This window comes from Botryllus schlosseri, chromosome 11 (genome assembly GCF_051294905.1).
Source record: "Botryllus schlosseri isolate E-star chromosome 11, Bs_hap1, whole genome shotgun sequence".
Lineage (NCBI taxonomy): Eukaryota > Metazoa > Chordata > Ascidiacea > Stolidobranchia > Styelidae > Botryllus > Botryllus schlosseri.
In genome coordinates, this window is record NC_137246.1 from 11,608,194 (window position 1) to 11,635,490 (window position 27,297).

Sequence of the window (27,297 nt, forward strand, 5' to 3'; positions counted from 1 at the left end):
ATGTGTAGTTAGATGTGTATTGCGGACTTGTAGATTTTCGCCAAGGCTTGAAGATTAGTGTAACTGTTCCTCGGGCTAGCGCAGAACCATTTGACTAGAATGACAAATTCATATATTATGTAACCTAATCTTCTCGAGCTGACAATTGTCGGGATTGGGTGTCAGCCTCGAATAATACGGTGATTCAATAACAACATAACTCACCCTCCATCAAGTCCTGAATATTGATATCGATAGCTTTCAGATACAGTCAGGCCTTGGCTGATATTTCCTGGCGAGGTTTCACTATTTAACTTGGTTATAGGCATTGTTGTTGAAACAAGTATTCCAATCTATGCATATTTTATAGATAAACATAACACTTGAAAAGTGTCATCTTGGAAATCCTCATGTTGAATGAGTGCGAATGAATGATAATATTGATGTTTCCCGCTTTCATTTTTAATGGAGTTAATTAAATAGATAAATTTAATTTTAGGTGCAAGCATGTTCGCATGATCCCACACTTTTTGAATTCACTCGCGCCCCGGAATTTGATCTCCGTTTGAATATCGATGAAGAAGAAGAGGCAATGGAAGAAGAAACCCGTCGACCGTGGCCTGATCTCGAATTACTTTTAGGGGAAGATAACGAATATATCGACAATGTTGAAGAAATGATAAAACTTGTTGTGGCGTCTGTCGATCAAGTGCACGAGTATTCAACCAAATTTCTGAAGTAATTTCATATTGTTTGGAATATTACTGATAGTCATTGTCACGAATCCTTTGAATAATATCATGGAAATGAAACCGTCAATTCATCATGTTATTTGAATGAATTTATACATTTCACTAAAAGTTTGAAAGTGCAAGATAGGCCTTTCTTCTTCAGTTCTCTGGAAAACCTATCTTATAGCCTACACTGTTGCTCATTTGTTGTTAGGTATATTCCGTGAAGATAGTAGGACCTTTTTTCGTAAGCGTTGGCTAGATTAAGCTGCATGCTCCCACTTGTCGTGCCATGTATTCAAATACTTTATTCTTCAATTCTCTCAAAAGATGAGTCATTTTAGTGCAGCTTCTTTCAAGTGGTATGATGTCGATGTAGCAGTCGCTTTCAGAGAGCATACCATTTTGAAATGCAACGCATATACCACTAAACATTTCTCAATCTTTCCATACTGTGATGGAAGTGATCAGTATTCTATTTCTTAAGATACTGTGGAATGGTAGAGAAGTCCAGAAGCGTCGATGTTCATGCGTTGCTCGCCGAATATGACTGGGGCCCTGACGAATTTTCAACCGTTCTTGCACAACATACTGACATGCTTCGTGAAATGCGTCAGATGGAACCGCGGAGACGATTAGGACTGCTGCACGTTGATACCAAACCGTTTTACAACGCTTCCCTCCCATTTCCTCGGGTATATTCTTGTATTATTGTATCATAATTCAATTGCCGACAGGTATTCAGGCAGAGCTCATTTGATTTTAACAGAACGAGTGCATATTAGGATTGTTCAAAGATTGGTTGGCTAAAAAAGACGTTGCACCCCAAATTTGGCTCCATTCCCACAAGTAGATGTGAAACTATAGGAGTTCAAAATATTGAAATTATTGTAAAAGAATTGAAAAACATCTTTTTCAAATTTCAATATATACTCATAAATTCTTGAGTTGTCTGCAAAAACGATGTAACACAAATTTGACACAATTCCAACCCGTAGAAGCGAAGTTATTTGAGTTTTTCATTGATAGTTCTTGGAATCCCCACCATCCATGCTAATTTTGCAAATCCATAATTTACAACTGCAATAACTTCGCTGTTAATTGTTGGGAGTGAGCAAAAATTGTTATGCATAGCTATTTCAGACAATTCAAGAATTTCATTGGGTAGACAGTAAAATTTCGAAAAAAAAGTAACTATTCCATAATAAATTTAAAATTTTCAAACCCATAGCTTCACGTCTACTAATTGAATCGAGCTCAATTTGGTGCACAACAGTTTTTTAGCCCACCTAACATTTTTATCAAATAGCTGCAAACTTTTGGAACAAAACGTTATTTTGAAAACCTCCAGTGCATATATAGATAGGTTCTAAAACAGTGGTTCTTTTGAGTGTACAATGCAGCCTCCCTGGACTACTTGCTTACGAATTACTTTGTAGAAATGCGTCGTTGAAATGATACAAAAACTACTTATCACTTGAAAATAGTTAGTATGAAAAAATTGCAACAAAAACAATGAAGTAGAAGTTATATATAAACAATACGACTCGCGTGAATGAAATAAGCAGATGAAACCTACTTTGTGTGCTACTGAAGAGTAGATATGGTATACGGTATACTTTGTTATCGATAATCTCTAGCTTTTAGGGGGCTATGAAGACATGTAGAGCTTGATTTGAGGGATACATCAAAAAATTTGGGGGACCACTGGGCTAAAAACTGTAACAGGTTATTTGGAGGGTGAAGTAATGATGTCATGAATGTGATAAGGTGGTGATGAGACAGAAGAAGTGCTGGTGTGAGTGTCATTGCTGCTTCACACAGTATTTGTAAGAAAATCTTGGATATCACTACCTTGGCACTTTACAGAATGTTGTAAATGCCGTTCATGATCGATTACCGGGGATAGCTGTCCATAGAAATGAAGAACTCCTACGAGTGATCCGGGCAGCGTGTCGTAAGCTCGACTCAGAACCAACGTCCGTGGAACATTTTGTGGAACATCTCACTTTTCTTGCAAGGCTGGAAACGGAAATGGTTACTTTGGAAAAAGAATTCACTGTAGTCAACAGGTATCAAAATTTGTCACCATGAAACTGGGACCCGATGATGTAGCTGTTTGAGTGATTTTCGATAAGCAGCTCATGGAAGACTACTGTTTTAGCTTGGGTTGGCCATATTTTTAAGATTCACAGATGTACAATTTTGACTGTGGTTTTAGATTGTAGGGATTTTTGCCAGTTTTTCCACTGTATATTCACACACTCACGTGCCGGTCGTGGTTATGCTAATTTTTTCACCAACATGCTTCACATAAGGCAATATGCAAATTACCTATCTCTCGGTTGGTTGGTTATTAATGATCGGGACATATAGTTATCTACGAAAGGTGTAAAAGTAGCCTAAACTTTGTATCATATTATCTTTGCAGTTTTATTTTTCTTTGAATACTAGACAATGTGTACAAACATATTCTGTGCTATTTCAGATTATTCGCAATCATCCGTCAATATTCCATCGATTTGAATCCCGAAGACATCGCTCTCTATCAGACTCTGGTGCCAACATTCCAGCATCTGAAATCGACTGTTTTATTCTGTCAAGCTCGTAAAGATGAGAATATACTGAAATTCAGCACTGATCTCGACCAACACGTACATGACCTGCGCTATGCACTGTTTGAAATAAAGAATAAGGTATATTCACTATAAAAGGGTTTGATAACTTGCTATGCTTACGCTACCTTACTTATTTGTTTAACCGGAAGGCACCAGCGGGTTTTTGCGGAAAATTTTGCTTCACTTTTCAAAAGTGTAAAACACGACCTCAACGGGATGCGAAACAAACGAGTAATATATCTTTAGATTCAGAATTTCAACGCGATATATTACCTGTTGGTTTCGCATCCCATTGCAGTCGTGTTTTACAGTTTTGAAAAGTGACGTTGCATTAAATAGCCAGGCGTTGTGATTCAACCAGGCACTTTATATATCGAGGTACAATTTCCTAACAAGGAAAGCTTTCAAATGCTTGATTGTATTTCTGAACTAAGAATTTACTAAATTATTTTTGCAGGTTGCTTCACCAAACCTACTCAATGCTGACTTGCTTTCCATTGTTGCGTTGGAGACAATCAAACTGTTAACAGAAGAATTGGAGAATTTATCGAGCAAAGCAAGAAGCTATGCCAATTATCAGGACAGATTTGGATCTTCGTACTCGAGCAAAGGAAAAAACATATACTCCGTGTAAGTACAATTCACAGTGTGCAAGTGCAATCGATAGAGAGAGAGCTTCACCATTTTCAGCCGCAAGCAGATCTGTACTCTGAAATCTATGTACTATAACCAGACAGTTCCTGAAAGCTAACATCTCCCATGTAATTACACAGTTGCTTTCTGGCATCTCCAGGAAAGAAGTCAAGAACCTTTTTCATGAAAGGTCTCCAGCTCTAGAACCATGTACACATAAATAGTAGTGGACTATGAGAAATAAGAAATGCAAGCTACTTAGCGTAGCTGTGTGCTGTTTCTATTTTACAATTGCATTTCAGAGAGGCATTACTTGCCGATAACTCAACAAGCAGCGTCAGTGCACAGCAAGTCCAAGCAGATTTATCAGAGGTCGAGAGGGACTTGACTCTGCGGAAATTGCTTTGGGAGTCACAAGATGAATGGGCACGATTGCTGGAAGATTGGAAGGTAGCCTATATACTGAACTTAAGTAATTCCTCTGACATCAAGTAACATTGAGTGAGAATACTGCTATTCAGTAAGAAGTAGGTACTGTTACATAGCATAACCGAAGTACAAGAGAATATTCAAATATCGGACCCACTGATGTGTTATTGATTAACCTCACGAAGTCATTTAGACTTGTTACTTTCTCTTCATCAAATTTGCAATTATTTTGATTTCCAGGCTTACTATTCATTGCAGAGTAATTAGTAATGCAAATCTATATTCAAATCAAACTTGCTGGTAGGTTATTCACAATCACTGAGACATTATCGATGGTACCAAGATGATTACAGCTAAAATAACTTGACTAATTAGGGATAGAGGTAATTTAAGTATCAATACTATGCATTTCAGTCTACTGCATTTCAAAAATTGAACGTGGATGCGCTACAAAAGAATGTCAACAGATTCACCCAAAGCATGTTCATGTTGGAAAAAGGTCTTCCATCAAACGAGATTTTACCAAAGTGAGGCAATACAGTATTGTTTGTCATGTATGATTACGTTGATGTTCCACATTAAGCAATAATTAGACTTATTAGAATATGCCTGACCATACCGTCCTAAAAGTTACGCATGTTAAGAATAACTTTGATAACGCCATCAAATTCATTTTACAGACTCAAGCAATCAGTCTTTGATTTCAAACAAGGCGTCCCTGTGATTGCGGCATTGCACAATCCTTGTCTGAAGCAGCGACATTGGGATCAAATCCAATTTGCTGTCGGAAGGTCAATCATACGAACTTCTGATTTTACTCTTGGCGGCTTCTTAGAATTAAGGGTATGCAAGGTTTTTTATTTAAATTTCTACTTCATTAGGTTACTAAGTGCAGAGATGGCAGCGTTATTGAGCGTCAGGAGTCTCGGTGGTATGTCATGGATTTGAACCATGGCCGGATCAGATCAAAAACTCACCAAGTCATTTCGACTCCTTTCCATGGCTTCATTGTATTGCAATCTTGTTATGTTTTGGGGTGACTCGAATCAACCTTTTCGTATGACTTGACTTGTCTCGAATCACTTTGGAAAAATGACTTGACCTGACTCGGCGCTCCAGAAATGTGGATTGACTCATGACTTGAAGCAAAATTTACGAGTCAATTACGAGTCAACGAGTCAAAATTTATGTGTCGAATAAATTACTGCATCTTGTTTATCTCTGTTTCTTAGACAGCTCAGTGCTTACACTGCGCAGTGCTCACCTTAACCAACCCTCTTGTATGATTTAAGTCAAACGAATATAGTTTATACATTTATATTCTCTAGATGGGTAGTATATTGTACCATATCAGTTTATTTCAACTTCTTTAGTCTTCGTATTCGATCCTCTATTTTGACTCACTTATTTTATTAGCAGTTCTACTTTTGTGCGATACAACAGGTTATTGCATGTGTATTTAACTTTATATTCGTTATTTGATTCAAGATAAATGACCAATCAATCTGTCTTTCATACAGCTAGGAAAATGTAATGACTTTGAACTATCACCAGGCCTGTTTATTTTTGGATATTGGGTTTTATTTTTGGAGATTCTCCAAAAAGAAGATTTGAAAACATCCAAAAATAAGCTTTTTTTGGATGATGTTTTTTCAAGTTTTTTAGTGAAATGCACGAGTCAGAGCAGTATAATTACTGTTGAAACAACCAGGAAACTCACAACCACACAGAAAAACAGCATGTGTGTGCGGGAGGGGGTCTCCAAAACACTAAAAGTACTTCCACTCACTGGAAGGATGAGAGGCGACACCACAAGGGTTGAAGAGGCGGTATGGTATGAAATCGTGCGAGTGTGGTGCGGGCGGGACCTTGTGACGCAGGCCGAATACCGCCATCTCTACAACAATAACTTCTTCCACACGATGATGGGACTGAATGGCTACCTCTAACGGCAACAGGACTTGATCCAGGAAAAGAAAAGTATGTGCCCCAAGTTTGTAGACACATATTGGTTGTCAACTAAGAAGATGACCACTTGGTTGACTAGACACCGTACCAAACTCCTCGGGGTTATAAACGATAAAAGTCCGGCCTGTGCACCTCCGCTGCAGTAGTGGATCCAACTGATCGTTTTCGAGCGCATGGCCACAGAGCTGAGAACCACCGTCACAAAGATTCAGGGACTTGGCCATCTGATCGTGGAGCATCAGGATGAGCTCCATCGCCTGGTCGAACGCCTTCGAGCTCGGTGCTCAGGACTGGGACAATGACACCCGCGGCAAGGAAGGTCCTCTGGTCATAGGATGCTGGACTGTCAAGTTCACTGAGTCACGCAATTTCGTGGAGGATCAGAGTGTTCACTGTGCAGTCCTCGACCTTCTCGAGAATATCGACGAAGAAGAGAAGCAGTCCACTTTCGAGGCAGCCAGGAGCCTTATAGCAGGGCTCATCGACGGCATAAAGAAAATTGAAGTTGCCGACAATGAAGGGGTTCTGCCTTGTCTACCACACCAAGTGGTGCAACCTCGTAGGCAGGACAGAACAAACACTTCTTGCTCTTTTAGATTCTAATAATATAAGCAAGAGTGATACATATATGTAAGCTACTTTATTTGCAGCTCAGTGAATTGATCGACAAACACCCGGGTGGGCTGTCGAGTGACAAGTGGACACCTGAGTAGGTACAGAATATCGAAGACCAATTCCAATCCATGTCTGTCCGACACAAAATGGACGTCACTTTCAAGCGCATTATTGACGAGCGACAGTTCTTTGGACCCACATGGCTCGATGTTTCCCACAACTGCGACGGTCGAAGCCGATTTCTCGAAAACCAACTGGTAGAAAGGTCTCTACCGGGCGTCACCCACTGATTTTTATTTGGAGGGCATTCTCCAGGCCAAAGACTTTGTGACGAAAGTATTAGAAAGTTAGATCAAGATCACTGATGATGTCGATGTGTTGAAGATCATGAATATATGATAATAACATACTTTCGGTGAAGTTTTCTATGTAGTATTAGGGCTAAAAACACCTTCATTTCTTATTTTTGGAGATTCTCCAAAAATAAAATTTGAAAACATCCAAAACTAAGCTATTTTTGTTATTTTTGGAGAAATCCAAAAATAAACAGGCCTGACTATCACTCATAGCCCACTTTGAAATTTCAATTTGACTTCAATTTTGACTTGACTCGAGTCACCTTCGAAACTGTACTACCTACTTTATTGCCAATGAAACTCTCCAATCATAACCAGTGGAATGTATCAGTGATTTACTTTTGTAGATATCGCAACATAAAGATCTTATTTCTGAAATATCAACTCAAGCATCAAACGAAGCCACTCTGGAAAATATGCTCTATAAGCTTGTAGACTTATGGAATCAGACCGACTTCAAGTAAGAATGTATACTAATATGAATAAGTCTTTGTATAACCGGAGGCTCTGCACAGACTTGTGTCACATCAATCTGCTGGCAAAACAGTGATGATCATCACTGCAGCGGATGATATTGTTACTTTGCTGGATGAAAGTCAAGTGACCATTGGCACAATCAGGGGCTCAAGATATGTGAAACCTATCAAGGTATGCATGATTTGTTTTAGCTTACCTATACTAATGAATTATCCTGTTCATTTTCAAGTCACATATCAGGCTATTAGTTTGAGCACCAAGTCACGTGGGACCAGGCAAACTATTTCGTCAATGTCTCTGATGTCTGGTTGGATACTTTCTAAACACTAATGTAGCTGATTTTCTTATCTTTAATCAATCGCAATAATCACTTGTATCAAATCTCATTGTTGAAGAAATGCGCCCTTGAATACTCTAACAAGTCCTGTACTTCAACAAAGTAATGCAATTTACCAATATAAGTGCCACTGTGATTGTGGCTACGTGGGAAGAATGTCAGAGCGTTTGCAGGAATGCTTAAAACAGCATGTCCCCAGATTTACTAGAACACGCGCAATCGCGCATCACACTCGGAGAAAAGCTCACCCTTGACTCATCCCCTGAAACTTGATGTAGAGCAGTCAAAGGTCGTAAATTCGGCCACTGGCAAACATTTGCTGGATTATCCCGTTTGTGCGACTTTCATTTGTGTGCCTTGGCTCGGCTTTTACCAGAATACGTCAACCAGGGCTGAAAAAGAGGTTCGTGTATCATCTAAAAATAGTACATTGAACGCTCTCTTATTCGAAATTTCATGTCATTTTTGATACGATTGTTGATAAACAATGTTCTTTCCAATTCTCTACTAGTTGCTGACGATCACCCCTGACGAGTGTCAGCCGAAAATATTCAGGTTCATTTCATTATGAATACTACTCTTCAATCGTATATTGAAGTTCTGTACCTCCAAGAAGCTCTTCTAACAAGTATTTAAGTTGGGAACCAAACTTAAATTCTACACAAAAATGTCACATGGCACAGAGCCTTCACACCTGGTGTGTCGGTGCACAAGTTACTCTCGGTGGGGGCATTTTAGCACATAATAAATGTTTCTTAGAATCAAGTGGAGGATTGGGATCGCCGCCTCGGCTTATTTTCTCATACCTTGGATGAATGGATGCAGTGCCAGAGAAACTGGTTGTATCTCGAAGCCATTTTCACTACTGCAGATATACAAAGACAGTTACAGAGTGAAGCTAAATCGTTTTTAGAGGTATTTACTTGTTTTTTTCAACTTATGTCAATTACAAGTACTTAATTTAATTAGTGCTCAGTCATCTACCGTTTACGTGTGAATTACAAACGAATAGGCTACCAGTACTAATTTGTCTTTAGCAACAGATTTCAGTTTACAGAGGCATATATACGAGCTATGGCAGGTAATGATAAATCTCTAAAATTAGTATTGTGAATACATCAAGTAAGTTCGGATTATATGATAGACTTAATCCGGTCAGCAGCGGATTTGGTCACACTGACAAGATAGCGTATTGGTTAAGCGTCCGGCTTCTTGAGCGGTAGGTCGTGGGTTCGATCCTGGGATAGCATGGAGGGGTGGTGCAAGACTTAGAAAGCTGTAATAAAAGCTATATCTGCACCTTCCTTGTCCAGCGGCATATGCGCATCGAGTTGGTGTATATGCCACAAAAACATCAAGGACAAAAATAAACTACGTCCTTTCCATTCCAGTATTTTTCCAATTGATCATTTTTGCACTCAACTTCGGCATTTGCAGTGGTAAAAGATGATGAATTCATATTTTCGACCCGCCGCAGCATTTCGAATTCAAGGGCCTGTATTGAGTATCTTTTACATAATAGTAATTGCATTTGTAATTGAGTTCCTTGTCTGGCATCGTAGTATGTGCTTTTATTTTATTTGGACTGTTTCAATATTGGTGGGTGAATATTAGGGTTGATCAAAAATACCCTTTTTCTCCAATTTTCACGGTTGTTAAGTAAAATTGTTAGGTTGGCTAAAAAACGTTGCACACCAAATATGACTCAATTCCGACCAGTAGAGCAAAGTTAGAATAAATTTGTATTCATTATAAAATAAATGATTTTTTTAATGTTTACTATCTACCCCATAAAATGGTCAAGCATTCTAATAAGACGATACACAACAAATTTGGCGTGGACTGGCAGAAGTAAGTTATGGTAGTTGAAAATCTTGGAATTGAAAATATAGTATTTACTGATAGCAAATTGGGTGAAATTTGTTATGCATGGTTTTTGTAGACAGCTTTAACAACTTCATGGGTTAGCTATTACAGTTTTTACACAAAGTGAAGCTATTACAGTTTTTAAATTTTTTCATAATAAATTAAAATTTAACAACTGTAATGGCTTCACTTTGTGTGCAACGTTTTTCTAGCCAACCTAACAATGTTACCTTAGAGCAGGGGTAGGCAAACTACGGCCCGCAACACCGTTTTGTGCGGCCCGTGAGAGTCAAAAGAAACTTTTTAAAAATATTATTAAAATGCGTACTAAATATTGAATTAATGCAGGGATTAATTAAACTTTTTCTTAGTATATTTCACCATTATAATTCTAAGGCAGTGGTTCTCAAACTGGGGAGCGTGCTCCACTTGAGGGCGTGAAAGCATCTGAATGGGGGCGAAGCTGAGCTCAACTGAAATAATTTTTCGCGCTTTACGCGATTTACCAGCAATTCATGTTTAGTACTCTGTAATTAGTCTGCATTTCATATCTAAAAATCTCTCATCCACAGTCGTAACCTTCCATACCATCAAATTATCCGTTGGGTTTTCTAGCATCCTGGTTGAGTTTTGTGATATGGCGATAAGGGGGCGCGAAATCGTTCACCATCACAAGAGGAACGTGTCTTAAAAAGTGCGAGAACCACTGTTCTAAGTTAAATATTTCCTATATTAGTTTTATGTTTAATTTCTGGCTCGACCATCTCAAGGCCCACAGAGTTTGAAAGGTTTCAACTGCTAAAAATCACAGAAATCCTAAACGAGATTGACATAATTCTGATTACGAGTGTGATTTCATATTGGCCACTCCAGTTTTAACTATTTTAGTGATGCGCTTATAGATTCGTTCTATGCGTAGACTTAGGGTCTTCATATTTTATCTGCAAATAGTAGAAGAGTGTTTGAATCTAACATGGTTATGATGCTGTCAGCATTGTGTTTCCTGGAACTGAACCAAAAGTGGAATTAGTAAATCTATAAACAGATCGCTGCTAACAGATTTCAATCCTGTTCTAAGAATCGGGACAACCGACTTTCATCTCTATAGTTTTGGCAAATTGGTCATTGAGGTCGACCAGCCTATGAAATATCGTCACTGCTTCTGACGCGTGTATGATATCATCAAAGCAATGTTTTGTTTGTTTTAAATAAGCATATATATTATATCCATGTCCTCACTGTTATCAAATACCAATATTGCATTTTGGTTTATAATCCCAATTTTATATAGTGCGGCCCGCGAATGGATTCAGATGTTGAATGCGGCCCGCGAGCTGAAAAGTTTGCCCACCCCTGCCTTAGAGCCACATAAACTGAAAAAAAAAAGTTAATTTTGAACAATCTAGTGAATATGGAATAAAACTATTTGCAGCCATCTACAGACACTAACATTACATTGACATTACGATTCATAGAGTTACTGTTACCTTCGGACCCAGGAAGACAATTAGATTACTGAATTTTTACTGTTGCATCATTGCATCAGGGAAAATATGGTAGCAATGTATGTGTAAGATAAGTGGTACTGTATAGGTGGATCGCTTATGGAAGGACTTGATGAGAAGAGTGGAAGATCGACCGAATGCTCTCCGTGTTACGACGTCTCCCGGTGTGCTGGAAACTTTACAAGCTTGTAATTCGCAACTGGAAAAAATACATAAGAGTCTCGAGGTAAATGTTCTTGCGCTTTTCGAATACTCTCTGGCAGGGTTGTAATGATTCGAGTCACGACTCGACTCGAATCACGTTTTTTTGTTACTTGACTTGACTCGAGTCATTTCTTCAAATGCGTAAAATGACTCGAAATGACTGTCAATCTGTGTATTGACTCGACTCGTTCTCGAGTCATTGTGCATGACTCAAACCAAGTCATATGATCCGAGACTAAGACGGCCAAGACAAACATTTCATTATAACTTCGAAGATTAGTCAAGACACCACATTATTGGGATTTGGTCTATCAGTCTTGATACTTGGAAAAGGCCAGAAAGTGTTAGGACTGAAGAAAATTACTATATTATGAATGCGAGCCATTCTATACCACTCGAGCAGGGTTTAAAAAGTGAGTTGAACCGGAGTGAACACAAAACTGATCAGTGAACACAACAACTTGGACTCGGTCTTGACTCGGTGGTGAATTGAAAATGACTCGACTTGACTAGGGTCAAAACTATATAATTGAGATTGACTTGTGACTCGGAGCCTTGTGACTTGGTTACAACCGTGCTCTCAGGCATCAAATGCATGTGTAACCTGCATGTTCAAATTCAAAACTATCACATATGAAAATTGCAGATAGCTATCGATGTCTGCTTGTGGTATATCTCTATAAAGTTTATCAACAGCGTTATCCATATTTTCCAGGATTATCTGGAATTGAAAAGACTTTCGTTCCCCCGTTTTTACTTCCTCAGCAACGACGAGCTTCTAGACGTATTGTCTCAAGGTCGTACGCCTTCCGCAATTCAACCTCATCTCGGGAAATGTTTTGCTAACATCAGACGGCTTGACATTCGGCTACCAGCACGAAATAATGACGGGCCCGTCACGCATCAACCACCCATTGTTCGTTCTATGATATCTGCAGAAGGAGAGGTGATGGCAATGCCCAAGTGAGTTAACATCTTACTTTAAAGCTAACCAACACTACTTGGTGTAGCTTTGGTCGGTTAGCTTGTGCGCCACAATTTTCGTTTGTTAATACATCGCAAACCTTAAAATACTCAATGCTCCATCACAGGAGAAGTAACAGTTCTACATGGTGTCACCTATTTTTTCACAGTTTGTATCCATTATTCCGATAACTTCCATGCTATGTAGGCCTATCAATATGTATCGATTCACCTGATGTGATCCCAGGTATTACCGTCATTTTACTGTTTCATTTTATTTTGAGGTATTTTACCTTAATATTATGTCTCAACAGGATCCGAACAATAATCATTTTATGCTTCTACTTACATATACGTAATGCCATAATAGTTGGTAAAAGCTGTATAGTCTTGAGGTTGATTGATGATACCATTGTTGTCAGAAACAATTTTAAGCAATCAATTTCTGCGTCATGAGCGTACTTGCACTCATGAAGTTTGTGAATCCTTTGCAGTCACAATCGTAAAACTAAATTACCAATGTGCTTCGTAATCTATTTATAGCAGATAAAAGACATGCAACACTGGTGAATGTGCTATGATATATTGTTAATGCAATTGATATTATACACAATCCATTTCTCTGCTAGATGCCATGTGACGGTTGGAAAATTGTCTGTAATTTCAGAAACGTCAAAGCGCGAGGTCCTGTAGAGCAGTGGCTTAGCAATGTGGAGACTGCAATGTTTGATACGGTTAAGAAGCATTTGAAGAGTGGTCTTTTAACTTGGTCCCCGGAATTAAATTCTCTCAGCAAGTGGGTGCTGGACCATCCGGGGCAGGTTGTTTTGACAGTGGTAAGTAGAAAACTAGAGGAAATAACCTTCTTTTGGTGGTGCTTGTTCATTTGTGTACGGTAGGAGCGTTCAAAATGGCCTTTTTTACATTTTACTGGCTAGTTGATAAAATTGTTAGGTTACCTAATTAAAGGCTGCATACCAATTTTAGTGCAATTCCAATCTATGGAGGCATTGCTATAAGAGAAAAAAGTTTTGTATTTATTTAATAAAAATTAATATTAATTTAGTTCATTTTACTGGCTACCCCGGGTCCGGGTACTAACAGACATTCAAAATCCATCCTTGATCCTGAATTGTATAGTGTGATTTGTGTTATGTAATTTCAGGCACAAATCATGTTCAACAAAGCAGTTGTTCTTGCTTTCAAATCAGAAAACTGTCACAATCAGTTGAACAACGTCCATGTTGGTTTCCTCGAGTTCTTGGAAATCTTATCAGGTATGCGCAATTGATCATTTTCGAAGAGCTTCTTAGAGGTACAGAACTTCAATATACAATTGAATAGTATATTCATATTGTAATGAACCAGTATATTTTCGGCTGACATTCGTCTGGGGTAATCGTCAGCAACTAGTAGAGAATTGGAAAGAACATTGTATATCAACAATCGTATCATAAAATATGACGTCACCAGCACGAAATTTTGAATGAGACAACAAAAGGATTTCGTGTACCACCTAAAAATAGTACATTGAACGCTCTCTCATCCGAAATTTCATGCCGGTGACGTCATATTTTGTGATACGATTGTTGATATACAATTATCTACTAGTTGCTGACAATTACCCCTAACGAGTGTCAGCCGAAAATATTCGGGTTCATTTCAATATGAATATGCTATTCAATTGATCATTTTCGTATTACCGATGACTTTTCAGATTCACATTGATTGTTCTTTGATCAGTGGTTTCCAACCCTGGTGCACTTTCGTGCATTGATTAGCCAAAGAGCATACATTATAGCTGATGAAACACAGTTTTCTCTCATGTTCATAAACAAGTGAACTCATATGTCTTTCCATACTGAGAACAGATAAGTACTCTCGTATTTCGCGTTTTGCTGACATCATCGATTGAAATCGCCAACATTGCATTTCAACACTCAAACGGCAGGTGACCATGATGTGAACAAGGCAATGTCTTGACTTACCCTGAATTCCCTTATGACAGTAGCCTCAAATCACACTCAGTTGGTGCTGGGTCTGACAGTACCACCGTATAGTAGTTTGTAGCAATGGAGCTGTGGAATCCACATATTGTAACAGTGATAATATGCGATACTTATAGCAAGGAATATAAGACAACAGCATTGCAGAAAGAGTGCTCTAAATAAGTAATGACGTCATGGAAAAGGCCAATAAATATAAGCTGGATTTGGATTTTCTGGTGGCATGATAGCAAATCATTGAAAATAAGCCTACCTAACCTTAACATTTCATTTATCCTTGACGCAAGCTGACTCAACCCATCCGCTTACGCGGATGATTGTTTATATTTGAAGGTTTGGTGTCCGAGCAGCATATTCCCCCGCATCAGTATCAAATGTTGGAGGCCCTCATCATCATCTATGTCCATTCTCGGGATATTGTCAAACAAATTATGGATGGAGGCGTCAGTCGGGCTGATGATTTCGAATGGAAAAGGTTTTTATGTCAACTATTATAAATAGTTTTCTTTATGCAAATTTGTTATTGCTATAATATTTGCATGTCCCAAGTTGAGCAGGAGTATTAGGCGTTAATTTAACCTCACTGCATAGAATGAATTCACAATATCTTGAAACGAAAAATGGTGTGTAGTGATCAAAAGCAAACATCAATAGATACGGTATATTAAACTGACCTGTTAAATCAACTTAATGAAATAACTTGAAAATTTTATTTAAAATCATTCAATTGGAGTTTTCCCATGTTTTGATATCTCCGTTAACGCCTATTTATATAGGAAAATTGTACCGTTGGCTCCAATAAGATTCGAATATGTTAAAATGTTTAGTTGAAAGATAAATGTTGAAACAGGTGTGAATCTATTAAAAACAACTTGAACTTATCTGTTGTCTCCTCGAAATAATGTTCTTTATCTACCTTTTTTCAGACAGTTGAGATACGAATGGTACGACGCTAATAATTCATGTCATGTCCTGCAAGCAGACGCCAAGTTCCATTACGGCTATGAATATCTGGGATGTGCCCCACGTCTCGTCATTACTCCATTGACTGACCGTTGCTTCCTAACCCTGACTGGTGCTCTTAGTTTGCACCTCGGCGGTTCGCCCGCCGGTCCGGCGGGCACTGGAAAATCAGAATCGGTAAAAGATTTAGCAAAGGTACGCATACATATTGTGCATATGTTCATTCTGCTCACTGCAATATTGGTTGAAGGTGATGGGGAAGCAATGTGTCGTATTTAATTGCTCAGAAGGGCTCGATTATAAGGTGAGTAGCGAAATATGCCAATGTACAGGACGTTCTTCACCAGTAACAAGTTCTGATCCATGCAGATGATGGGACAGTTTTTCAGTGGATTAGCCCAATCGGGCTCTTGGTGTTGTTTTGATGAATTCAATCGAATCGATGTAGAGGTTCTGAGTGTAATCGCTTCTCAAGTTCATACCATAAAAGCAGCAAAAGATACTGAAGCTTTGAGGTGATTTTTGTAAGAATCGTCTATATTCGCGGCAGACTTTTTAATATCACTTCTGCCATAGAAATATTTGATTTCTATGTTCATAGAGGTAGGTCATCGTACGAAAATCCTGATTTTACCGAAAATAGATAAAATTGTCATTGCTTGTAGGTTGTACACATTTTTGAAATTACACATATTAACTGGTTGGCACCGGCTGCTTTTTCCAAAAATTTCGCTTCACTTTTCAAAACTGAAAAACACGACCTTAATGGGATGCGAAACCAATAAGTGATATACCGCTTGATTCAAAATTTCAACGTGAGCAAAGCAATCAAGTGTGTATATAATCAAGAAGACGAGATAACCATGTTGTGAAATGAGATAAGTTTTTATTAGTTCCTTATTGAGTCCACAACGTATACCTGGTTCGAATAAGTACAGTACGTGCTATTCAGACAGAGATATCTTCTTTCAAACATGCCATGAGTGAGCTCTGACCTCTTAAACTGTGTGTTTATGGTAAAACGCTTTGTTTTGATAGTATCGATCGACCTGGTTGAGCAAAAGCGGTCACTCATGGCTAGTTTAAAAGAAGATATCTCTGTCGCCTTGAATAGCACGTACGAATTCTCGTCTCGAAGTTGGTAGGTTATTTTTATAGGCCGTTTCCAATTTCATAGCTTTCATATCTTATCTTCCAAAATATAAATTGAACTGCATCGAATTCCTTACTTCTTGATAACTCTAATCTTGCATTGTCAGATTCATGTTTGAAGGCAGAGAAATTCGACTTAATGCTTCTTGTGGATTTTTCATCACCATGAACCCCGGTTATCGCGGACGAGTGGAATTGCCAGATAACCTGAAATCTCTGTTTCGACCGGTGGCAATGATGGTGCCTGACTATGCGCTTATTGCCGAGATCATCTTGTATTCTGAAGGATTTCATGAAGCGAAGTCATTGTCAAGAAAAATCGTAAACTTGTACCATCTTGCCAGTAAGCAGCTTTCTCAGCAGGTGAATTCAATGTTCTGTGCGTTGTCGCTGTGATACTGCTGCTAATGATTACCAGCATTTCAAATCTATACTGAAAGTATGTTGTTCTTTTTGTGTTTTGTATTAGTATTTATGTACAATATTATTTTACATAAATCCTTGATAATGGTTTGTTTTTTCTAGGATCATTATGATTTTGGCATGAGAGCAATCAAATCGGTGCTGATTATGGCTGGTCAGAAGAAACGTATCGTTGCTTACAACAACAGAATGAATGAAATTGAAAATCCACAAATCTCGTTCACGGATGCGGTAAGTCACAAAATGTGCGGAATCTCAAACCCAGCTGTGAAAAAAAATCGGCCGACTCCTGTGTGGGAAGAAAATTTTACGATCACAGATATTGTTTTACCAGCTATAAATATGTGTAACATGTGACTTTTTAAGCAATTCATTGTGGTGATACTGTGCACAAGAAAAATGAAAATTGTGGTCTTGCTCAGCTCAACACTAAGGAACAAAAGTATTGTAAGCATTTCAGCGGGAATAGGGACAAAGTGTTTTGCAAATTTTCAGCCATGATAGCAGCAACATGTTCCAGACCCCCTCCGCTAGATGTTGAATCATCTTTTCCATACATAAATTAGCTTAATTGTTTTCATCAGGACATTGATAAAGACGGCCGGAAATCTTATCCTTCAAACCAGGAATCGTATATTCTAATTCATGCTTTGAGGGATGCAAATCTACCAAAATTTCTGGCCGAGGATGTTCCACTCTTTGAAAGCATCATGTTCGACTTGTTCCCTGGCATTGAACCACCGAATATGGACAACAGACTGCTAGAGGTAACGCATTTCACACATCACGTAAAGTCATGGAATGTTTCTTCAGCATCATCACTTGGACAGTTTTTGCATATTATTTAAAAAATGTTGAAATGCCACTAAGAAATCCCTTCGGTATTCATATAAATGCTGTTTCCTATTTCACAGCAAGCCATTGATGGCGTTATCAATGATCTCAACGCAGAAAAATGGACGTCGCAAATACAGAAAGTGATTCAACTGCACAGCCAGCTACTAGTTCGGCACGGCGTCATGCTTGTGGGACCGTCTGGCGGCGGAAAAACCATGGTGCGCAACATTTTGCAAAAAGCGCTCGCTCACCTTCCGACTTTGGCCAACGCGAATCGATTTGACGATGAGGTTTGATTGCGTTCACTGTTATTTTCAGATAAATATTGATATCTTTATTTGTCATTTAGAAAAGCACCAAAAGAACGCGAAACATTGAGAGCTATTGCCTGAATCCAAAATGCATGGAACTCGGCGAACTTTATGGTCAGACCGATCCCAATACCCTGGAATGGTCGGATGGACTTCTTGCGCACCTTGTGAGAAAGTATGTCACCCACAATGAGTTCTGAACATCTCAAATGTCTCTTTGAGAGGGCATCACATGCTTCATTAATTGTTGTGAATTTCATTGATCCTTTTGCAATCCTGGACTATTCCTACTTTAGTTCCTGTGGTTCAGTTGTTGTCGTAATCGTAAGGAAAATATTGGTAAATGGCTTCATTATTTGCTATCATTTCAGGATAGCTAAAGAACTAATTGGAAATAAAGATTCTGAAGAACGAACTGCTACTTCTGTGTCATTCCACGAGAGTTTGGTACGTTTGTTATACATATATTACTTGTATTATGACGATTACACTTCACCGCTCTTTCCACTCAATCTTGTCGGTAGTATTTGGTTATTTGCTAAACCAGATTGTTTGGACTAGAATTTGTAAAAAACTAAAGTTCATTTGTAAATTGAAAATGATGACGTGTCAGGAACACGAAATCGGCTGACTTATCAAAAGCTAATTTCAATCCCAAATCCATTGACTCTCAGCCGGGGTGCCATTTATACTGCTCAAGGGCGTCGAAAAATAATGAGTTATCGCAATACTACAGCCTATTACTCTGTTTAGCTAGCGGTTTTCAAGTTTTTTTCATATAAATCCCGTTACATTGCGGTTCGCTATCGATAAGTCACTGATTACTGGTGCCTTTGTACCTTTTCTCACATCAGAAATAGGCGTAACATCAACTCGATACATTGCTGTGACACAAGATACTGTGCATTTTTTCTGCTCTGTGATTATCTGGACGCATGACAGTAATAAAGTACGAATTCGGACGAGTACTTGTACCCTGTCTCGAATGATACTGACAGTTGAGAAATAATAGTGACATCAGCTTTCAAATAGTACTGGCTTGAATATATTTCCAATTTATGTCGCCGACTTGCAGCAATTAACCCTCAATGCAGCAAGGTGCTACTTGTCTCAATCCAAATTGAATCAATGCGCATCTTGCACCATAAGCAATTGTCAGTTACAAACATTAAACGTGAATTGATCAGACTGTTGAAAATATGAGTTTACACATTATCATAACTTGCAACATTGTAACACGGCATTTAGACCTCATAAAGCGGAAATAGTCCTAGGATATTGCAAGGTGAGAAAGGTTGAGGGCCACTGGATTACCATTTACACCGTTTAGTATAATTTAACCGATGTGTCTGGCGACTTACATTGAGAGAATGGTGGTAAAACACCGGGATAAAATTTTGTCACCCACAATCCAGAACATCACATCCAACAACTTACTGGAAGAATCATATTTCTTATCTGGTCTTGTAATTAAAATCACTTTTCTTTCTTCAGGCTCCTTCGACAGAGGCAAGCCGGGCAAGTTCAGCAAGCTCCATAGGTGGTGATTCAACAAAGCCTCCGAGGTAGAATATTGAGCATGGAGAACTTTTTTTCATGTCTTTAAAATCAGAAACAGACATTCCTATTGAAATGAACTGTGTTATCGGCTATTGTCGGCTGTTGCCACAAAGTAAGTTATGCCTTCACAAGGTTCTGTTCACCTCAATTATTCGGATTTTCATCCCGGTGATGTCATATTTGATTGTTGATGGACAAAGTTCTTTACTAGTTGCTGACGACTGCCCTTGAAGAGTGCCAGCCTATAATATTTTGGTTTTTTTCAATATGAATATATTATGCAATTGTATATTGAAGTTCTGTAGAGTCTCTTGAAACGGATTTTTGTTATTCTCGGTTTTAGTAGTCCTCGTCTCGATGTAGAAAATTCGGTAATGCTTAAGCAAACCATTAATGGTAAATACCATCCGCAGTTTATTTTTATAAAGGTAGGCCTACATGGATGAGAAATCTAGAAACCTATATCCCTGATTCTTTTGTTGACATGGACAATATCTACTTGTTCAAATTTTTGCCTGAGGACATATATCTAATATATCTTCTCTGATATGAAAATATATTGTTGTGACATTTCAGCCGCCTTGAAGACTTGAATGACCCATCGCAATACCCTGAATGGCGGTGGATAGTACTTGATGGTCCCGTTGACACTTTGTGGGTTGAAAACTTGAATACAGTACTAGATGATACCAAGACCCTTTGTTTGGCCAATGGAGAACGGATCCCGATGGCTGATGGAATTCGATTACTTTTTGAAGTGGATGATCTTTCTCAGGTTCACTTGATAACATATTGATCAATGACACTTCTATTAAGAATGTTATATTCAGGCAAGTCCTGCTACGATCAGTCGATGTGCAATGGTGTACCTTGACCCAGTCGACTTGGGATGGCGTCCTTTCGTTACTTCGTGGCTCTCTCATCTACCAAAACATTTTCCTGAAAGCGGTAACTTGATTTTGATGATTTTTTATCAAGAGTCAAAATGATGAATGGAAATTGAGACTGCGAATATTTTTGATAATTTCGCAAGCCACTCAAACTTCATATGAAGGAAAAATGGAAATAAAAATAATATAACAAAATGGTAAAATAAAATAATCTCAAAGTTTTGCATGTTCAAGGACTGGTGAATTCATAGTTGTATCTTAAGATAAAATATTTTTTATTTCATTACAATCTCCGGAATGAGTTATACATGGTGTGATGTATACCCTGTATTGCATGGCTTGGCAACCTTGGGCTCATGCGCCAGATCCGCAAGCTGGCTTTTGGTCCATCCAGCATGTCCTCATGCAGTCTCCCACATAATGCATTTTTTGTTGTGCGTAGAATTAGAATTGCTCACTTCGCTTTACACATTTTAACGTCGTACCATCGACTAGAATTACAAATATAGCTACACAGTATGTTTTTTCAAATTAGATTAGAATTAAAATTGTTGCTACACAGGTTTTCCAAATTGGATAAGAATTAGAATTACTGAATTTGCGAAAACTTGGACATTGAATGAACTTCAGTTCATATCAAACCAGAGTTCATTCTCAATAGCATGACAATGGCAAATGTCTGTACAGCAATCTTGGCTCGTTACGCAATATACTGCTCTCCTGTGGTATTTTCAGGAAATTCAGAAATTAGATTACAATTAAAATCAGAACGTAAAAACATTTCACAAATTAGATCAGTATTAGAATTGAAGCAAATAAACATTTAACAAATAGTTTAGAATTTGATTACTGGTATTTCGCTCTAATTAGTCGAATTGGAGAACTAGAATTATTTATATTAGTTATACAAGTTGTCAGGCTGTACGAAGATGTACTCGATCAATAAGAGCTTGAAAAGAACTGATTCTGTTACAACTGTTATTTTCATTACAGTTTGTTTTTTGGTCTTTAGGAAGGGACCGCCGTATTGTTTGCAATGCACTTCACGGACCGAGGTCAAACACCATAGGCTGTTAAAATCAGCATGACATGCTATTCACAATTTCTAAACCGAGATATTCAAATCGCCTGACTCAATTATTGCAACTGGTTAATAATCCTTGTAAAGAAATCACGTGAGTGTACATCGTTTTCAGGAAAGCGACATCTGTTTGCGATGTTCGAGATGAGTTTGGATGCGGGATTGCAGCTTGTCAAACGGCGTAGAAAACTGCAACATCTGCCTGTGCCAATAACCAGCCTTGTGTCCACCCTGTGTCGCCTGCTTCAAGATTTAATTCTCTTCATGGAGGATAACGGCGGTTTCGGATGTGCTGATGAGACTGAAGTGAGTATAATCAATCCTGACAAATTTTGCCTATTGTAGGCTACCAGCTCAGGGGTTACCATTACCAAGAGGCGACCCGCGAGGTCATATTTTGCGGCCGGCGATCTGATTTGAGATTTCGGAAGAACGTTTAGTAAAGCATTTGTAGACTAGCATTTTATCTATGACTGTCTTTCTGCTCAGTGCTGATCTTACGACTGTTCTGCATGATTTAATTCAGCCTGATATATTAGGTAATTCATTTATATTACTCGTCAACAATTGTTACAGGCAAAAATTGTATTGTATTGGTGTATAGGTGGATTGTGTATTGCATTACATCATATCTGTTTCAATTTTCCGAACTTTCATATTCTATCATCTATTTGGCGGACAGTACCTATGTGACCTAGTAGTTCTATCATAGTATTTACGGCGGGTAGATCTATAATAAGTAATTGAAGAATTTGCCACCCTAAACGCTAGATTTTTCAAATTCAAAATTTTATACTCCGGTGACTTCGCTTCTACAGGTTGGAATTGAGCCAAATTTGTTGTGTATCGTTTTTTACAGACAACATAACAATTTCGAGCGGTAGCCAGTACAATTTGAAAAATTTTATGTTTATTTTCATTACATACATCCAAATCCTATTTTGTATATAGCACGTCGTCTATAGATTGGAGTTTTCATGAAATTATGCTCCAATGATTATCAGGAAGAAGATTCTGACGCTCCTTCCAGACCTTTATCGAGAAAAAGTAATAAATTGACTGACACTATCATGAAAAAGAAAAAATCGGAGAAATGGTACATGGAGAAACATCCAGATAAATTGACAGTACTTCTAGGTCGCCTCTACGTGTTTGCTTTTACATGGAGCATCGGAGGTACATTGAACAGGTAAGCAAATATTTGGATAGGATTTATTGAATGTTGACCCCAGTCAAAAACATGATCAGAAACTTTCGATTTGCGCAGGAGAAATGTATTGAAATCTTGTCCTAAAATCTAGACATATGCCTCATCAAATATGTTTTTGAAATTTCCTGAACCAGACTTTCTTGTATTGATGAATATTTTATGGAAATTGCTGTGCATTATTGGTTCGTGTGCCACTGCCATGTGTAAATTTAATTAAAAACAAAGCAATATTGCTTCATTGTACTTCATGTTATGTTTGTCTTTGTATATTACTTTTCTTGATAAGCAGCATTGGTATTATATTGATACAAACATGTAAACATTGGGTCAGTCTGGATTTTGAATTCTTTAAATTTCACCAGTTTAGGTGTTTGATGGTCTGAACATATAGTTGAGCATAAAATTTTCCTTGCACTGGTGGGAACTGTTATGCATGCACGTCATGTACAACACACAGGGAGATTACTTGGAGGGAAAAAGCAAAGAAAATGATATCAACTATCATACTTTCAACTGTTAACTAGTCCGTAATTTCTTAAGCAATCAACGATTGAAGCCTCATGTGACTAAGATTTTTTCCAAGATTGATTTGTGTAGAAATCGCAGGTCTGAATAAAATCTACTCTTGTTAGGGTAACTCACACAGGTTTGTCTTTCAGCTGTTGACTTGGGATTTCAAATAAAACACCTTTTAGTTGTGGTCAAAAAAGCATAATCAATTAGTCGTTTGTTACAAGATACCATCATGGATATCATGGTATGGTATTGAAGATGGTTTCATATCATATCAGTCAGGTGAAGAATCGTATTTTGACAACTTTTCTGTGTTTGTAGAGAGGATGATCAAGAAGACGATTCTCTGATCAGTACAACTATCATTGGGAGAGACGAGATGCTCATCAACATGAGTTACGATTTTGATCACTTCATTCATGAGACATTTGAAGGGGAACCTCCACTCGGTGTGAATTTTCCATCCGGCAGTCGATCCATATTTTCTTACTTTGTGGATATGCAGGTACAATTTCCATTTTTTTCAACTGTCACTCCATTGATTGCCGTATTATAGCGAGATTACTTTCAATCAACCACTGCAACAGTTTAGTGGGCACAGATTTTAAGTGTGAAATCGTCGCACATACTGGCAAACAGCTGTTGTATCTGTACTTCCTAATTTTCGTTTGGTAATCACAACAACAATAACCAACATAAGTTCTGTACTATTCATATATAAGTGTTCTCAGAGTTCTTTACACATGGTTGATTGCCGATGATAATATCGCCTTTATCTTTATTTGCTGTTCATCAATTTTTCAGACCGGCCACTTCACCCCGTGGGAAGAACTTGTACCAGAAACCAAGTCTCTTATCGAACGAGGTCTCACATATTCAATGGTGAATGACTCCGTGGGTCTCTATTCAGACCAAAGGAAATCGGCAGCTGCTGATACTTCATCCACACTCGTCCCTACTACTGACACTGTGAGATTAAGAATTCAATTTTGATTTGTGTACTAGGCACAACTGCCCACAGAGACATTTATGCCACATAAAATCGAAATTTTGCTTTATATTCGTTGTACTTTCTTGCTAATGATGTAGAAGTTATTGAAATCTCATTAGTGTGCGAATGTACCACTGTGGTGTCCACCTGACTTGGTCCGACCAATCCGTGTATAGCGTATCATTTTTTCTATTGTGCTATGCATTTTGCGCAAACAGCAATCCAGTCTTTCTATTTCAGATCCGATATTCATTCCTCTGTGCCTTGTTTCTTCTGAATAGACAACCAGTATTGTTGACTGGGGACAGCGGGGTCGGAAAGACTGCTCTGCTTCAGGTCGTATTTGATCTCAAAACTTGAGTGTTGCAAACACGAGCTTATCAAATGATCTCTATTACAGACTTTACTGAAGCGACTTAACCAACCAAATGGATTGAGCACCCAACCTGGGTCAGTTTTGGGAGAAATCTTCCATAATGCCGATAAAGCTTCCACCATACTGCAGAATATTGCGAAACTTGGTCTTATCGAGCCAAAGAGCTCAGCTCCAGATGTATTTAGCACGTCAACATCAAGTACGTAACCTTCGTTCTTCTTTTACCAATTTAATTTGCTTCATTGTCTGTTGTCGGTTCAGGGGATACGAGATCATATTTATTCCTTTCCAGAGTTTTTGTGCCAATTATCTGGTTAGAAAAAATAACTGTAGCATGTATCTCTTCGCTCCGATTATTTGAAATTTCATGCCAGTGACTTGATATATTGTGGTACGATAGTTGATATATAATGTGCTTTCCAATTGCTGACGATTACCCATGGTAAGTGTCAGCCAAAAATATTTGGGTTGATTTCAATGTGAACATAGTATTCAATTGTATACCGGTATTGAAGTTCTGTACCTCCAAGAAACACCAACAGTCTACATATCTAGAGACATTTCTATTGTATGACATTGGGTCATAATTTTGTCATAATCTTATGTCTGAGTAATTGCATTTCCATGGCTTATAGTTTTTGATTTTTCTGGCGCTAGACCGTACATAGCAAAAGTGAAATTATTCTTTATATATTGGTTTTTCTGCTTAGTTAGATAACTTTCAATGATCTATCTTATTGTTTCAGGCAATCAGCAGAGCAAAAGTAAAACTGGGAATCTAGTGATCAGCACAATCCAGTTCAGTGCTCAGACAAATCCAGCCCGACCACGAGTAATTTTATTATCTTCATTTTAAATGTAGAAATTTATCCAATCCGCCTCATTACAGGCACAAATATTACATAAACTGGTGAAACGCGGTCGGGAAACCGTCGGGCCTCCGCGTGGAAAGAGAGCCATCGCTTTCATTAATGATTTGAACATGCCAACTCCTGAAAAATATGGTGCTCAACCACCTTTGGAGTTACTGAGGTAGCACGAATACCATTTCTTATCTTTATAATGCTGGGGTATGCATCCTTTTTAGTCAAAGGGGCTTAGCTGATTTGTGATCTTAAAATGGTATTATATCTTTACTTAAAACTTTTGTACCAAAATTGTAATATTAGATATGTGTCTTATCTTCTTTTACAATTATGAGAACAACAAACGTACTAAAAGTAAAGTCATCAAACTTAATTGTGAGTAAGGGAATTCAAGGCAGCTGAGCTAATATTAACTTTGCAGAATTTCAGTTGGGCACAGCCTGCAATTTGCCAAAACTAAACTTCTTGTTCTTTCGCTACTTACAGGCAATTCTTGGAAATGGGTGGATTCTATGACCTCAAAAGGCTTACATGGAAAAATGTTGTTGATGTGACTATAGCTGCATCTGCAGCACCGCCAGGTGGAGGAAGGAATGTGATCAGTGCTCGTTTATTGAAACATTTCAGCGTCCTCGCGATTCCGCAACCTTCAACCAGATGCATGCAGCACATTTATCAGGTGATTTACTCGTTTTATTGCGCTATATTTGTGTTGTGAACTATTTTTGCTGCATACTTTCTTTCTGTGACATCAGTAATTATGGAAAAACGGCCATCTTAAAGGGTAATTTTATCATTAAAATACTAAATATTCAAGACACTCTGCTGATGAACAATACTCTGAAACGCAATATATACTTTGTTGCAAAATTTGCTAGGTTTTCAGCTAAATATTTTCACCTTTTGGTAGCTGCGTTTTACTCTATTGTTACCTTCATGGCAGCATACATTTTACTATGCATATACTTCCATGAATATGAACCAAATTTTTCTGGGTCCATTCTAGGTGCAACTTGGTAGAGTCATGGAAAGCTATGACTTTATGCCCGAGGTGAAAGAATGCCGACCGCAATTGGTCAGCGCAGCGATCGCCGTCTATTACAAGATGTGCAATGGAATGCTGCCGACTCCAGACAAGTCACACTACACGTTCAATTTACGGGATTTATCCGCTGTAATTAAAGGAGTGCTACAGGTTGGAAGCTTTTATTTTCCTTGTCACTACTTTCACCCCTTATTTAACAAACCATTGTTCTCTATTTGCAATGAAGAATGTCCATTTTGTTTCTCATTTAAACCGTGTAACAATACAGCAAGGATAAACTGCAGGTTAACTGAGACGTATCAATGAAAAGATAAAAAATATTTTTATTCAAACTTCGTACCACCATTTCTCCTGCTCGGATCACACAATTTCAAATTGGTTAACACTGTACT

The 27,297-nt window shown here is 38.2% G+C and overlaps 1 protein-coding gene across 3 annotated transcripts in view; it reads left to right on the forward strand.

Annotated features, from left to right (window-relative positions):
- LOC145450942 (dynein axonemal heavy chain 6-like) overlaps positions 1 to 27,297 on the forward strand; it is an 87,429-nt gene that overhangs the window by 26,803 nt on the left and 33,329 nt on the right. For all 3 annotated transcript variants that reach the window (XM_080329429.1, XM_080329430.1, XM_080329431.1), the window contains 38 exons: positions 479 to 717; positions 1,198 to 1,405; positions 2,580 to 2,782; positions 3,199 to 3,406; positions 3,786 to 3,958; positions 4,264 to 4,411; positions 4,805 to 4,917; positions 5,071 to 5,233; positions 7,677 to 7,789; positions 7,845 to 7,977; positions 8,903 to 9,058; positions 11,603 to 11,740; positions 12,434 to 12,681; positions 13,349 to 13,517; positions 13,847 to 13,958; positions 15,021 to 15,162; positions 15,614 to 15,845; positions 15,901 to 15,954; positions 16,020 to 16,165; positions 16,910 to 17,165; positions 17,328 to 17,456; positions 17,810 to 17,992; positions 18,140 to 18,352; positions 18,412 to 18,548; positions 18,745 to 18,820; positions 19,868 to 19,938; positions 20,510 to 20,708; positions 20,764 to 20,881; positions 22,020 to 22,210; positions 22,909 to 23,093; positions 23,949 to 24,132; positions 24,432 to 24,596; positions 24,859 to 24,954; positions 25,019 to 25,193; positions 25,741 to 25,826; positions 25,884 to 26,026; positions 26,347 to 26,539; positions 26,867 to 27,055. In XM_080329429.1, coding sequence (XP_080185555.1) covers positions 479 to 717; positions 1,198 to 1,405; positions 2,580 to 2,782; positions 3,199 to 3,406; positions 3,786 to 3,958; positions 4,264 to 4,411; positions 4,805 to 4,917; positions 5,071 to 5,233; positions 7,677 to 7,789; positions 7,845 to 7,977; positions 8,903 to 9,058; positions 11,603 to 11,740; positions 12,434 to 12,681; positions 13,349 to 13,517; positions 13,847 to 13,958; positions 15,021 to 15,162; positions 15,614 to 15,845; positions 15,901 to 15,954; positions 16,020 to 16,165; positions 16,910 to 17,165; positions 17,328 to 17,456; positions 17,810 to 17,992; positions 18,140 to 18,352; positions 18,412 to 18,548; positions 18,745 to 18,820; positions 19,868 to 19,938; positions 20,510 to 20,708; positions 20,764 to 20,881; positions 22,020 to 22,210; positions 22,909 to 23,093; positions 23,949 to 24,132; positions 24,432 to 24,596; positions 24,859 to 24,954; positions 25,019 to 25,193; positions 25,741 to 25,826; positions 25,884 to 26,026; positions 26,347 to 26,539; positions 26,867 to 27,055 — 6,087 coding nt within the window. The remainder of the gene's footprint in view (positions 1 to 478; positions 718 to 1,197; positions 1,406 to 2,579; positions 2,783 to 3,198; positions 3,407 to 3,785; positions 3,959 to 4,263; positions 4,412 to 4,804; positions 4,918 to 5,070; positions 5,234 to 7,676; positions 7,790 to 7,844; positions 7,978 to 8,902; positions 9,059 to 11,602; positions 11,741 to 12,433; positions 12,682 to 13,348; positions 13,518 to 13,846; positions 13,959 to 15,020; positions 15,163 to 15,613; positions 15,846 to 15,900; positions 15,955 to 16,019; positions 16,166 to 16,909; positions 17,166 to 17,327; positions 17,457 to 17,809; positions 17,993 to 18,139; positions 18,353 to 18,411; positions 18,549 to 18,744; positions 18,821 to 19,867; positions 19,939 to 20,509; positions 20,709 to 20,763; positions 20,882 to 22,019; positions 22,211 to 22,908; positions 23,094 to 23,948; positions 24,133 to 24,431; positions 24,597 to 24,858; positions 24,955 to 25,018; positions 25,194 to 25,740; positions 25,827 to 25,883; positions 26,027 to 26,346; positions 26,540 to 26,866; positions 27,056 to 27,297) is intronic.